This window comes from Anolis sagrei, chromosome 5 (genome assembly GCF_037176765.1).
Source record: "Anolis sagrei isolate rAnoSag1 chromosome 5, rAnoSag1.mat, whole genome shotgun sequence".
Lineage (NCBI taxonomy): Eukaryota > Metazoa > Chordata > Lepidosauria > Squamata > Dactyloidae > Anolis > Anolis sagrei.
The window spans coordinates 143,164,806-143,179,055 of record NC_090025.1 but is presented as its reverse complement, the minus strand read 5'-3'; the positions used below and the strand labels follow the sequence as shown (position 1 = coordinate 143,179,055).

Sequence of the window (14,250 nt, the reverse complement as noted above, 5' to 3'; positions counted from 1 at the left end):
GGGCTACAGAACAACAATCTCACTCTTATTTTACACTGGGAGGAACCTCTAGAGCAGTGGTTCTCTACCTGGGATCCCCAGATGTTTTTGGCCTACAACTCCCAGAAATCCCAGCCAGTTTACCAGCTGTTAGGATTTCTGGGAACTGAAGGCCAAAAACATCTGGGGACCCCAGGTTGAGAACCACTGCTCTAGAGCACCTCCCTCAGAGTCAGAGCTGAGTACCACCTCCAGAGCTGGAGATAAAAGGGAAAGCCTTTGCCTTTGTCTGTCTGTATATTTGTGTTTCATAGTGTTTCAGAGGCATTAAATGTTTGCCTGTGTCTATATATATGCTGGAATCCGCTCTGAGTCCCCTCAGGGAGATAGGGCAGAATACAAATAAAGATTGTTGTTGTTGCTGCTGCTGCTGCTGTTGTTGTTACCTAGGAACCATAATCATCAATTGTAATATGTATGTAAGACCCCTCACCCCATACTAATTCAATTTTACTGTGATCACTTTCCCCCCCTGTAGTTACAATTACTTTACAAGGCAGTAGCAAAACACTGGATAATGATGTTTTTGTGCACCTTGCAAAAACATATGCAAACAATCACGCCAGAATGTTTCAAGGAGCTGCATGTCACAATGGAGATGACTTTCCAGGTGGCATTACAAATGGGTATGCTTGGTACAGGCTGCTAGGTAAGACTTTCTTTTTCTCTCTCTCACTCTACAACTCCTATCTATAGGCAATTGCTCCTAAATCTGATTATTAGACTAAGTTCTGGGTACTGTTCTAGCTGACTGCAACTTTTAAGAATTGTATAACAACATCTCAAGATTCAGGTTCATGATTTACTGTTCTAATGTTTGGGTAGCCGAAAGGTAGTTTGGAATCTACTCAAAGATCTGATTAATGGTAGTTCTGAGTTATTTAATATTAAGAACCATATTTGTCAACAACAACAACTCTCCCCCCCCCCCCCCCACACACATCAGACTGCTTAAATGAAAAAAACCTTGGGGTTGCCGACAATGAGAAAATATTAGGAGTGCCACTCAACTCTGGCACTTGAAAGTAATCCGTGTTATTACTCAGCCATTGTTCAGGTGGTGTTTCAAGTCTAAATTTATCCACTTGGCTCTTTTTGATGAATCTCAAACACAGACTCCACAGCCCTGAGGTGCATTCAAATGGAAGGAGCCTGCTGCTACAATTATGTAAAATTGCGTTGTGCAACTGTTCTGGCTTTCCATCTTTAATAGAGATAACATGACAGAGGAAAGCAGTGGGACACTGTGGAAGGCAAAGTTTCAAGGACCCTATAAATTTGAGTGAATCAGGACAGAAAGCTGTATACTATATGCCATGTCATGAAGTGCCCTGAAATGTTCTCCTTATATACATAGAATCATAGAGTTGGAAGAGACCTCATGGGCCATCCAGTCCAACCCCCTGCCAAGAAGCAGGAAAACTGCCCAAGTGGGGTGTTCAAACTTGGGCGTATCGGGTATTTCTGCCAAATTTTGTCCAGTGAATGAGAGTACATACTGCATATCAGATATTTACATTATGATTCACCACAGTGACAAAATTACAGTTATGAAGTAGCAATGAAAATAATTTTATGGTTGGTGGTCACCACAACATGGGTTCACGGCATTAGGAAGGTTGAGAACACTGCCCTAGAGCCTTAAATCAATCCCAACATGGTAGAGTTATTTAACAGTCCTCTGTTTATAGGGAATGTTTTCCTTATTTTTTTAGTTCACATAAGCTTTCTATATCCTAGGGTGGATTGTGAGGTAGGGGGAGCATAAAAGGTAGAAGGAGGTGAGTTATGAATGCTGAGTGACACGTTCATTTCCATTCCAAAGCTCGAGCCAGCCCATGGTCCCCCGGGCAAACAATGTCTGTGGCTTTGAAAAGAGAGTGAACATACATACTAAAATTTGGCAAACAAGGATTAACTCAGCAATACAGCAGAGCACTTCAGGGGATTGTGTCTTATGGGTATTTTTGCACACCAGCTTAAGTTAGTTTCTATGTGTTTCAGTTCATACTAAGTGAAATGAAAACCTGCTTTGGCTAGACTGCACACTCATTCTGTACCAAGTTGTATCAAAATTGTGTTCTAATGTGCTGGTTTATTATAGAAGAGTAAGATGGCTTTTGTACTGGTGTGATGCCCATCAGGATGAGGTCAGGTAGAAATGGGTTGAGGAACAAGAACGTTACTAGTCACCCATAAGCCACCACTTCATGGCATGGACTGAGGCTACATCTCCTGTCATCTGACTACTCCATCCTTGCAAGGCAGTGTCTGCATGTGTTCCTGATGCGTCTTCCACATCCCCTTTCTTCTCTGTTGCTCCACATCTCACTTAAGTTCCTCCTATTCCAGCTTCCTCATGCAATTGACTCATCTTTTCTTCTGACATTTGCTGCCAGGCAATAGAAATATGATTCTTTATTGACAAACACATTTCCATAACCATAGCTCTTAACTTTGTTTCAACTATTTTTTAAAAAAATCCATTTAAGCTAGGAATGGGCAACTTCTGGGGGCCAGAAGGCTACATTAAATCCTCCAGAACTCACTAGGAACTATCTCCATGTTTCCTCCTCCTCCTGAATGCGGTCCTGCCCCCATAGAAGTAACACAATTGCTTTTTGTCACTAGAACAATTTGCGTATTACAATTTCTGGAGGCACATTTTTTTTAAAAAAACAGATTCTCCATAACCTTTTCACTGCCATTTGAAAATCATAAGCTTTTGTAAAAGTATGATCTTTCAGAGAAGAGCCAAAAAAAAAGAGAGTAAAATCTTCTCTTCAGTGGTATATAACCACATGTACTCATGCAAGGCGATTTGGTTTTCAGTTGTTAGACTGATAACTTAGTTGTCTCTGATCTGTTGGAACAGAGATTATGCCAAAGCACAAAATATAGCAGTTCTTCAGTGAGGTTTTTTTCAGTGCCCAAAAACATCTACTCTCCCATAAAATATCTTGTTTCTATATCATGCTCTCAAGAGACAAACATAAAGTAGACTTCATTAAAAGTAACATATCTGGTTTACTTACAACCTTCATGTATTCAGCATACAGGTACATAACTTGTCAATCCAGTTACAGATGGATTTGAAGTGGTTTTGCTGTGCAGATAATACAGGGCATAATGAACAGCAACACGAGTTCGCTTTTAACAGTCAAAAGTCCCATTTGCATAGTTTCCTCACAACCTCTGAGGATGCCTGCCATAGATGTGGGTGAAATGTCAGGAGAGAATGCTTCTGGAACATGGCCATACAGCCCGGAAAACTCACAGCAACCTCGTGATTTCAGTCATGAAAGCAACAGTCCACAGTCTAATGACGCCTGTCCTCTAAAATGGAGTCTGAGCTCTGAGCAGTCTCAGATCTGATCATATGATCTGCAGCCCCTCCCACAACCTCAAGAAACATAGAGTAAAGGGAAAACGGCATACCAAAAACATACGTAAATATACAATACAGTAAGCAAACAGAATCATAGACAAAAGAAATTACTAGTGGGAGTTTGAAGAAGGTTGCTATTTCCAATAATTTTGCACTACAACTCTTAGAATCCAGCATATTAAAAACAATATTGGTGTGCATATTTCTTTCTTCATGGTGTTTCAACTATGCCTTTAAATGTTTTCTTTAGGTGGGATGCAAGATTATAACTATATCTGGGCTCAGTGCTTTGAAATTACACTAGAAGTATCATGCTGTCAGTATCCACCCGAAGATGAACTTCCATCATTTTGGAATGACAATAAAATTGCTTTGATTGAGTATATTAAGCAAGTGCATCTGGGTAAGTTGCATCACCTGAAGGTATCTTTAGTCTTCATCATACTCTCATTTAAATCATGTGGTTAAAAATCCTAAGTGGACATTTAAGAGAATGTTATTTCTGATAACATTGCTTCTACATGACATTTCCTTTTACTACATATAGGCATAAAGCCTATAGTTAGTCCTAACTAGAATAGCTCAGTTGGTTTTACCTGTATGATGAATTCAGGGTGAAACTAACCAACAAGATTCCAACTGTGTTGAGTGTTTTATTGCTTTGTAATAAACATAATGACAATGGGTCTAAATGAAATTAGATTAACATCCTTTTCACATTATATAATTATAGCAATTTGATTCCACTTAAAACAATCATGGCTGCAATCTACCTCTCCTTAAATTAAATTCATGGAAGTTAGGATCCTCATTGGCTATTAGTTAGAATGGCTATATATCACCTCCAGTATCAGAATGCTTCTGTCTATATATTTCTGGGAAAATGCCACTGCACTCCTACCCTGCTGATGGTCATCTGAAAAAACAGGTTGACCACAATGTGGGAACAATATGAGACAGAAATGGTCCATTGCCTACTCCAACATGGTTCTTATGTTCTTAAGGTGGAGGAATTATCTTTAAATTGGCTTTGTTAAATGTCACTTGTGAAATATCATTAGATTGCAACATGTAAACATTTACTGTGGAGTACCTTTTCATTGTGTTTTTAAAGAAAAAAATGATATGCAGTGTCTAGAACAGTGTTTCCCAACTTTCCTAATGCCACAACCACTTAGCACAGTTCCTCATGTTGTGGTAACCCCCGACCATAAAAATTATTTTCATTGCTACTTCATAACTGTATTTTTGCTACTTTTATGAATCATAATGTAAATATCTGATATGCAGATATTCAGTTATTCACATTACCCGATACACCCAAATTTTAATAATGGTGGGATGGGATGGGGGTGGGGATATTGATTTTTTCATTTGGAAATTGTAGTTGCTGGGATTTATAGTTAATCTAATATCAAAGATCATTCTAAACTCCACCAATGATGGAATTCAACCAAACTTGGCACACAGAACTCCCATGACCAGCAGAAAATACTGGAGAGGTTTGGTGGGCATTAACCTTGAGTTTTGGAGTTGTAGTTCACCTAATTCAGAGAGCAGTGTGGATTCAAACAATGATAGATCTGGACCAAACTTGGCACGAATACTCAATATTCCCAAATGTGGTAGAATTTGGGGAAAATGGACCTTGGCATTTGGGAGTTGTAGTTGCTGGGATTTATAGTTCGCCTACAATCAAAGAGCATTCTGGACCCCACCAAAGATAGAATTAGGTCAAACTTCCCACACGTGCAATCATAGCAGAGGAGAGCTTTTGGTGGGAGGATTCACTGTCTGTTTCCAAAAAGGTTTCTAAGACCATCAGAAATATATGTTTTCTGATGGTCTTTATTGACCCCTCTGAAACCTCTCATAACCCCCCACCAGTGGTCCTGACCCCCAAGTTGAGAAACACTGGTCTTGAACAAAGGAGCAAAGGAAGAGAATGGAAAACTGGTTGTTTTGACTCTTTCTGAGAACTTGTAAAATTCCATTCTGGGTGGAAGAGAGTCAAAGTCCCAGAATCCTGCCGCAAAGGTGGCCAGTGGCCATGCAAGGAGGGAGATACCCAGTGTTGTATTTGTGAAAAGGGTTTTTCCAGCTCCTGCTCTTTCCCCACTAGCTGAGAAAACATTCCTCTTCCTTATCTAGTTTGGCTCTTGTTGAGTCCTCTTTAGCTCAGCCTCAGCCTTAATCAACAGGATTACAATACACCCAATTGTTCAGTGATGCTCAGTTTCTGTCAGAGTAGCCTCCCTATCTTAAGGTAAGATTACGACTCCATTGTACCTCTTTTGTTGTCCACTAGCAACATTTCTTGTATGGGCCCCACTGAAATGCGCAGTGTATTGCTCTAAAACAACACTGCCCTCCTGTGGCTTGCAAAAGGCTGAACATGAAAACATTCCTAAATGGTTCCTATTCGGAAGCCATGTGTATGTGATAGAGTAGGTAACACATAGTTACCCAGAGCCGTAAGTGGCGCAATGGGTTAAACCCTTGTGCTTGTCGGACAGCGGTTCGAATGTGAGAAGAGTGGGTTGAGCTTCCTCTGTCAGCTCCAGCTCCCCATGTGGGGACACGAGAGAAGCCTCCCACAAGGATGGCAAAGCATCAAACATCCTAGGCTGTTAGGAATTTTGGGAGTTGAAGTCCAAAAGACCTGGAGAGCCAACATTTGCCCATACCTGCTCTACCAGCTTCAGAAACCTCATGTTTTGGCTTCGTCCCACATGATATGTTCCCTACACTACAACTGTGGTCTAGGATGCAATTGTCTTAAGTTGTGCATCCTTCTCTACAGCCTTAAGAATTGAAGACAAAGGTCATCACTAGATTGTGCTCAGTGATGCCCTCCAATGTCACTGCCCTTCTTTAGGAAAAAGCAATGATGCTGTAGTCACAAAATGAAATGCATGTAAGATCACTTTCCTCTTAACCTCTTTCTTGCCCTATAGGAGTAAAAGGTCGTGTTTTGGATATGAATGGAAAACCTATTCCAGGTGCGATAGTGGAAGCTTCAGGAAGACAACATGTGTGTCCTTACAGAACCAGAGAAAATGGAGAATATTATCTTCTGTTACTGCCTGGGACTTATAAACTTAATGTAAGTCTTCCTGTCCAGGTACATGAACTACTATGCCAGTGGTTCTCAACCTGTGGATCCCCAGGTGTTTTGACCTACAACTCCCAGAATCCCAGCCAGTTTACCAGCTGTTAGGATTTCTGGGAGTTGAAAGCCAAATCTGGGCACCCACAGATAGAGAACCGCTGTCTATGCCTGTAATTGTGGCCAAGGTGTACTCATATTGATTAAGGACTTCTGGGCACACACAGGAGGGGATTCGTTGCTCCTTTCTGTGCTAGTCATTTGTTTCTCCAGCTAAGCATTTTGAGGTTGAGGGAGCTGCCTGAAGCCCCCACTACTGCACTGTGCCCTATTGATACTCTATTTATTATCCCCATAGATTTCTGTGCAAAGTTTTAGTTTGCGTTGAAATTGCTTCCCACTAGGGTCTACCTGAACCATAGCTGAAAAACCCTTGCTTTTCACAGACCCAACTCCAAAGATCAGATTCTGATTAAAAGCGTTCTGTCATCCTTCCAAAATGTACCCTGTTATTTGAAGGAATCTCTCATTTAATTCTTTTACTCATTATAGTAGTGTGGGAGGTCTGTATTTACTGGGCAGGCCATCTGTTACAGATTTAGTTGTTTGTTATGGTTGCAAAATAGAAGTTAATTTCGTTGGTGTACGAAATAAGTTATATAAATACAACATAAGCTTGGAAGAGATTTAGTTTAGCTGTTACAAAATGAAGCCGAAATGTGTCTTTGCTAAAGAGGTTGCAAAACATCTTGTCATGTGTGGCATACCTAGTTGTTGTGTGCCTTCAAATAATTTCTGACTTACTGAGATCCTAAAGTGACATTATCACAGGGCTTTTTGGGGATGAGAGTGTGACTTCTCCAGGATCACTCTGTGGTTTTGCATGGCAGAATAAGGATTGAACCCCTTGGCAACAGTTATAGTTCACCCCACAAATTAGTCTATCTAGTTTATGTTATGGTAAGAACCAAGCACATTGTATAGGCAGGTTTGCATATGCAAGGTTCTAGATCCCACAAGCACAAATCTAACCATACAATAGAATTAGGAGCCCCTGGTGACACAGCGGGTTAAAGTGCTGAGCTGCTGAACTTACTGGCTGAAAGGTTGGCAGCTCAAATCCAGGGAGTGGGGTGAGCTCCCACTGTTAACCCCAGCTTCTGCCAAGCTAGCATTTTGAAAACATGCAAATGTGAGTGGATCAATAGATACTGCTCCAGCGGGAAGGCTATGGCACTCCATGCAGTCATACTGGCCACATGACCTAGGAGGCGTCTACAGACAATGCCGGCTCATTGGTTTAGAAATGGATATTAGCACCACCCCCCAGTGTCAGACACAACTAGACTTAATGTCAAGGGGAAACCTTTACTTAACAACAGGATTGGGAGTTTCTTATATCCAAGTACTAACCAGAGATGCCCTGTTTAGCTTCCAAGATCAGACAGGATCAGGTTCCTTTAGATATTTAAATAGGTACATAGTGCCATTCACTTGCCCTCGTAACTCATCCAGAAACCTCCCACTGCTCAAAAGCTGTCAAGTATGGGAGGATTTACTCCTGCTGTTTCTTCCCAGTGGTGATGGGAAGGCAGGGTTAGGTGATTCAGACCATGATGATCCAGCTCTTTTGAGCTTCTGGAGCAAGAGAAAATGGGTACTCCATTTGGGAGTGTACCCTTGTTTTTTTCCTGCATGCTCTGAATCTCCTCCTCTTCTCCACGGTAAACAACTGCATCACGGGCTTTAATAGTTTCCATGTGCTGAAAAATGCAGAATAGCTATATGTTTATGTTAGGATATCAGCTTTTGACTGATTTGATGTAAACCAAGATCTAATTCTGTAGTACAGTAGTGTCTTGCTTATACGACATAAATGGGCCGACAGAACTTCAGATAAACAAAAATGTCAGCTAACATGGAGTCTCCTACTGTTACCCATCTGACATGATGCTAGACACCTAGAATACTAACAGCAGGCACTCAAAGGGTTAAGGCAAGGCTAGGTCTCGGGGCTAGAGCGGCCCAGCTGGAAGTGCCCAGATGTGGAAGAGTAACATGAAAATCACAAAGTGCAAGAGGGAGGACCCTTCTGCTTCCAGTTCTGCAACTTTTCCCACTTCCCTCCCTCCCTCCTTCCTCCCTCCTCCTCCTCCTCCTTGCCTTGCCTTGCTTTTCTCACTTACTGGGAATGGAGAAACAGTTGGGGAGCGCTCCTTTAATTTAAGAGGAAATACTGGAGGAAAAGTGGGGTGTCGGATAAGAGTATCGGATAAGACAGAATGTTGGATAAGCAAATGTCAGATAAGCAAGACTCTACTGTATTGTGGTATTAATGTTTGACTAGGATTCTGGGAGACCAAGGTTCAAATATCCATTCACCATCCATAATAGTCAACACGGATTTATCAAAAACAAGTCATGCCAGACTAATCTGATCTCTTTTTTCGATACAGTTACAAGCTGGGTCGATGCGGGGAATGCTACAGATGTAGCGTATCTGGACTTCAGTAAGGCCTTCAACAAGGTCCCCCATGATCCTCTGGCAAACAAACTAGTCAAATATGGGCTAGGCAAAACGATGGTTAAGTGGATCTGTAATTGGTTAAGCGAACAAACTCAGAGGGTGCTCACCAATGGTTAGACCACACCTGGAACACTTTGTCCAATTCTGGGCCCCACAATTGAAGGGAGATGTTGACAAGCTGGAATGTGTCCAGAGGAGGGCGACTAGAATGATCAAGGGTCTGGAGAACAAGCCCTACGAGGAGCAGCTTAAAGAGCTGGGCATGTTTAGCCTAAAGAGGAGAAGGCTGAGAGGAGACATGATGAGAGGATATCATAGGGAGGAGGGAGCAAGCTTGTTTTCTGCTGCTCTGGAGACTAGGACGCAGAATAATGGCTTCAAACTACAAGAAAGGAGATTCCACCTGAACATTAGGAAGAACTTCCTGACTGTGAGAGCTGTTTAGCAGTGGAACTCTCAGCCTCGGAGTCTGGTGGAGGTCCCTTTTTGGGAGGCTTTTAAACAGAGGCTGGATGGCCATCTGTCGGGAGTGCTTTGAATGCGATTTTCCTGCTCTTGGCAGGGGGTTGGACTGGATGACTCACGAGATCTTTTCCAACTCTATGATTCTAACCTACCTTGGGCAAATTACACACACTCTTAGGTTCATAGGAAAGCAATGGCAAACCTCCCTTGAGTAAATCTTGCCCAGTAACTCCCATAATTGATTGAAAACAATTTGAAGGTAAGCAAGAAGTTTCACATGTTCACTGGAAAAGTGGGAGTTTCCTCATGGTTTCCTAAATGGTAAGCATGTTTCTCACTCTGTTTGTTTTTAGGCAACAATACCTGGATCCGTGTCATTGCTGCATGAAGTACATATACCCAACACAGTAGCAAACTTCAGTGCCCTGAAACTTGACTTCATTTTCTCTGATGTAAAGCCTGGCAGACTGGAACCTCCTTCGTGCCCTACAGTGCCACTTTATTCTCCTGATTACTATAAAAACACATCAACAGCACTGGAACCTTGTATTAACTTTTTGATTTTAATTTATAGTTTATATGTAGCATTTAGATAAACTGTATTTATGTGTGTGGTTTCAAAAATACTTGAACAAAAATGTTTTATATTTTGAATTTACAAGATTTTAAAACAGGGTGCAAAACATTTGTGACAATCAATAAATAGTATCTATTTCAATACGAAGTCACATACTCTTCTTAAAATATTTATATCTGCTTCATATCCGGGGATCTGCAGATGGGACAATTTAAACTTACCGTATATACTCGAGTATAAGTTGACCCAAATATAAGCCGCGGCACCCAGTTTTATCACAAAAACTGGGAAAACGTATTGATTCGAGTATAAGCCAAGGATGGGAAATGCAGCAGCTACTGGTAAATTTCAAAATAAAAATACATACTAATAAAATTACATTAATTGAGGCATCAGTAGGTTAAATGTTTTTGAATATTTACATAAAACTGTAATTTAAGATAAGACTATCCAACTCTGATTAAATCATTATTCTAACTTTCTTCAGTGTAAATGTGCTTACATATCCCTCCAGTATAATCACCATAATTTATTTTAACTATACATTTTGCGGGAAATGCTGTGTGTATATGAATAAGGAAGAGTGGGAACGACTGGTTTAAGAAGGGGGTGGGAAAGAAAGTCAGGAAACATAAAAAGGTTGGAATGGGAAGGGGTGTTGAAAAAGTAGGAAAATGAGGTGGAAAGGGGGTAGCTGGAAAAGTAGAACTGATTGAGGGGGGAAGGGGGGTGGCTGAGGAGTGAAAGGGAGGCTGGAAACTAGGAAAGTTGGGGTGGAAAGGTGGGTGAAAAATGGGAAAGACCCTAGTCTAGAGTGTGGGGGGATTGGGAGAAGCTGAGGAAATTGGGGTGGGAAAGAGGGGCAGCTGGAAAAGATCGGGATGGGGGAAGGAAGATTGCAAACTGAATAAGACTGGGGTGCAAAAAGAAAGGGGGGCTGAAAAGATTGGAATGGAAAGGGGGCACATGGAGAAATGGGAAAGATTATGGTGGGAAAGGGAGCTGTGAAAGGGGGAAACTGCAGTGGGAAAAGGGGCAAGACTGAAATAGGAAAGAGCATGGACACTGGGAAAGGCTGGGATGGAAAGGGAGCTGGAAAAGTGGGAGAAAGGGGCTGGGGATAGTAAAGACTGGGGAAGGAAGGGGGGAACTAGAAAAAGAAAAGTGGGGTAGGAAAGGGGTGCTGGAAAAGTAGGGAAAAACCGAGGTGGGAAGGACTGAGCAGAGCAATGTGAATGGCCTCTCCACTCTTTTTGACACACTGAGAGGAGAGGACAGAAGGTGCACAGCCTCTCCTCTCTTGGCACAGCGACCTAGCTGGGTTGCTGCGCAGAGAGGTGAGGGTCCTGGCAGGAAGGCGTGGGGTTGAAAGAAGGGCTTTTGTCAGCCCCACACCTTCTCGTCAGGACCCTCATTCAAGTGTAAGCCGAGAGGGGGTTTTTTAGCCTTAAAAAAGGGCTGAAAAACTAGGCTTATACTCAAGTATTATACAATAAGAGTTTTGAACACTGCAGCATAAAAAACACATTAAACTAACAAAATGCCATGTAATGCATACAACACACTGCCACATAATGTAGTTCAGTCATCACATCATTCTTCCAGGGACATGTAGAGGTTAAAAGTTCCTTAGCTGCCCTCAGCTGAGGTGGAAGGTGCTATCATCAACGATGAAGAGTTTTGTCTACTTCTGTGGAAGGAGCAGCAATGTCTTTTATTGACCCCTCCTCCTCCAGCACAAAAATGTCCCAAGCTGGCTCTTGCTCAAAGAAGTCCATTGTAAATACTCTTAAGTTCTTGCTAACAGATTTGTATAAATAGCATTCAGAAACCTTTTACTGTTGCCAAATATTTTGGGACCCAACATTGAGCCAAGGAGATCCCATCTGGGGTTGGAAACCAGTTTAAGAAGCCCTGATATAGCTCAAGATACTATGTCCCATAGCAAAATGTAGATCGACAACATCTTCCATGACCTTAGTGGAGTCTTCAAATTGTGCTACAGTAAGAAAAAAACCGTTTACACAGGATTATCTTTAAGAACCTGCTGGCTTGATTGAATGAACTTTCAAACCCCCCAGCTACTAGCAGGGTCTACAAAGCAGATTAGCAGGGTCTACAAAGCAGATTTTCTTTGCTACCCCATCAATTGCATCATTCCTGTGCTAAGACTACAACACCCTTCGGTGTCCTCAGGTGAAGTAGCTGCAATGCTATGAAGGGCTATCAGACTCAGCCGGACACTTCTGTGTCTCCTCCCTTCCTACCAGGCTTCTCAGCTGAAGTTTCTGCCTAGGAAACCCAACACATAAGTGAACACTTCTTGGGCCTTCCATATTTTCTGAAATTAAACATAGGTTGCAGAAAGATGGTAAAGAATATTCACAACTTCTAGAAGAGTTGTATAGGAAGGAACTGAAGAAACAGAAAGCACGCTGCCACTTCCAAAAGTAATCTGGGCTTTCAACAATCTAATGCCAGTGGGTTGCTGTGAGTTTTCCAGGCTATATGGCCATGTTCCAGAAGCATTCTCTCCTGACATTTTACCCACATCTATGACAGGCATCCTCGGAGGCTGTGAGGTTTGTTGGAAACAAGACAAGTGGGGTTTACAGATCTATGTAATGCCCAGGTTGGGAGAAAGAACTGTCTGTTTGGGGCATGAATGCAGCATATGATTAGCTTTGAATAGCTTTGTGGCTTCAAGGCTTGGTTGCTTCCTGCCTGGGGGAATCCTTTGTTGGGAGGCAATTAGCTGGCCCTGGTTGTTTCTTTTCTGGATTCCCCCCATTTTTGAGTATTGTAATTTTTTACTGTCCTGATTTTTAAGAGTTTTTAAATACCAGTAGCCAGATTTTGTTCGTTTTCTTGGTTTTCTTTCTGTTGAAATAGTCTATATGCTTGTGGTTTTCAATGGCTTCTCTATAATCTGACAGGGTTGTTGTTAGAGTGGTCCAGCATTTCTGTGTTCTCAAATAATATGCTGTGTCCAGGTTGGTTCATCAAGTGCTCTACTATGGCTGTTTCAGGCTGAATTAGTCTGCAGTGCCTTTCATGTTCCTTGATTCGTGTTTGGGTGCTGTGTTGAGGCATTCATACCGGCCTCCAGCAGACAAGAGTTCTTTCTCCCAACTAGACATTCCACAGATATATTATCCCCACTGCCTTGTTTCCAACAGACCTCACAATCTCTGAGGGTGCCTGCCATAGATGCAGGCGAAACATCAAGAGAGAATGCTTCTGCAACATGGCCATACTGCCCGGAAAACTCATAGCAACCCAGTGATTCCAGTCATGAAAGCTTTTGACAACACAAATCTGATGCCACTCCATTCCAACTGTAGAGAGGCCTTTAAGAAAACATATGTTGTACCATCATTAGTAGTCACTTGTTTTTGATTAAAACAAGCAAAAGGTAAAGCCAAAGAATGTGAAACACCAGTAAATAGACATTTATTGAGGATATGATCATGTATTTGGCAAAATATTTACAAATAAAATATACAAATTTGCATGTGTGCATATGCTCCCCCCCCCCCCCCAATATATATATATATATATATTCTCATTCTGGTCATGTTAAGTAAAAACATGCAGCACATTGTGGTGTTTTTTATCCTAACAAGACTAGAATGCTAGATCCCACTTAACAGTGCAGGTTAAAAACAAAACTGGAAGCTTATTGGATGCACTTTATTTCACCCTCTAGTGCAATTAAACTCCATTGTTTTGTGCCGTCTGAACCTCCTTCCAGATACACTGCATTACTTATCTCACCCAATGTTTTTAAACGTTTTAATCTTAGCAACTGGCCTGCCCCCCACCCCTTGTGTCCAATTGTTGTGGTTTTATATTGCATTGTGTGTTTTACTCTGTATTGTTTTTTATATTATTATTTTCATTATATTTTATTGCTGTATTTTTTATGTTGTATTTTTGCTTTGTTGTAATTATTGGGCTTGGCCTCATGTAAGCCGCCCCGAGTCCCCTTGGGGAGATGCTGGCGGGGTATAAATAAAGTTTTATTATTATCATCAAAGTTGATAAATATGAATCAAGAAATCTATTTCAACTACACAGTCTCTGTAATTCACCATAAAACTGCAGATATAGTGCATCTTTAAATAAAAACCAAGAGGCTTTGC

The 14,250-nt window shown here is 41.5% G+C and overlaps 1 protein-coding gene across 1 annotated transcript in view; it reads left to right on the top strand.

Moving 5' to 3' along the window:
* The window catches only part of CPM (carboxypeptidase M), a 44,631-nt gene extending 34,379 nt beyond the window's left edge, over positions 1-10,252 (top strand). Inside the window, exons 6-9 of the mRNA XM_060777482.2 lie at positions 518-688; positions 3,678-3,830; positions 6,385-6,533; positions 9,882-10,252. Of these exons, the coding sequence (XP_060633465.2) occupies positions 518-688; positions 3,678-3,830; positions 6,385-6,533; positions 9,882-10,124 (716 nt within the window). The 3' untranslated portion in view covers positions 10,125-10,252. The remainder of the gene's footprint in view (positions 1-517; positions 689-3,677; positions 3,831-6,384; positions 6,534-9,881) is intronic.
* The last annotated feature ends 3,998 nt before the right edge of the window (positions 10,253-14,250 follow it).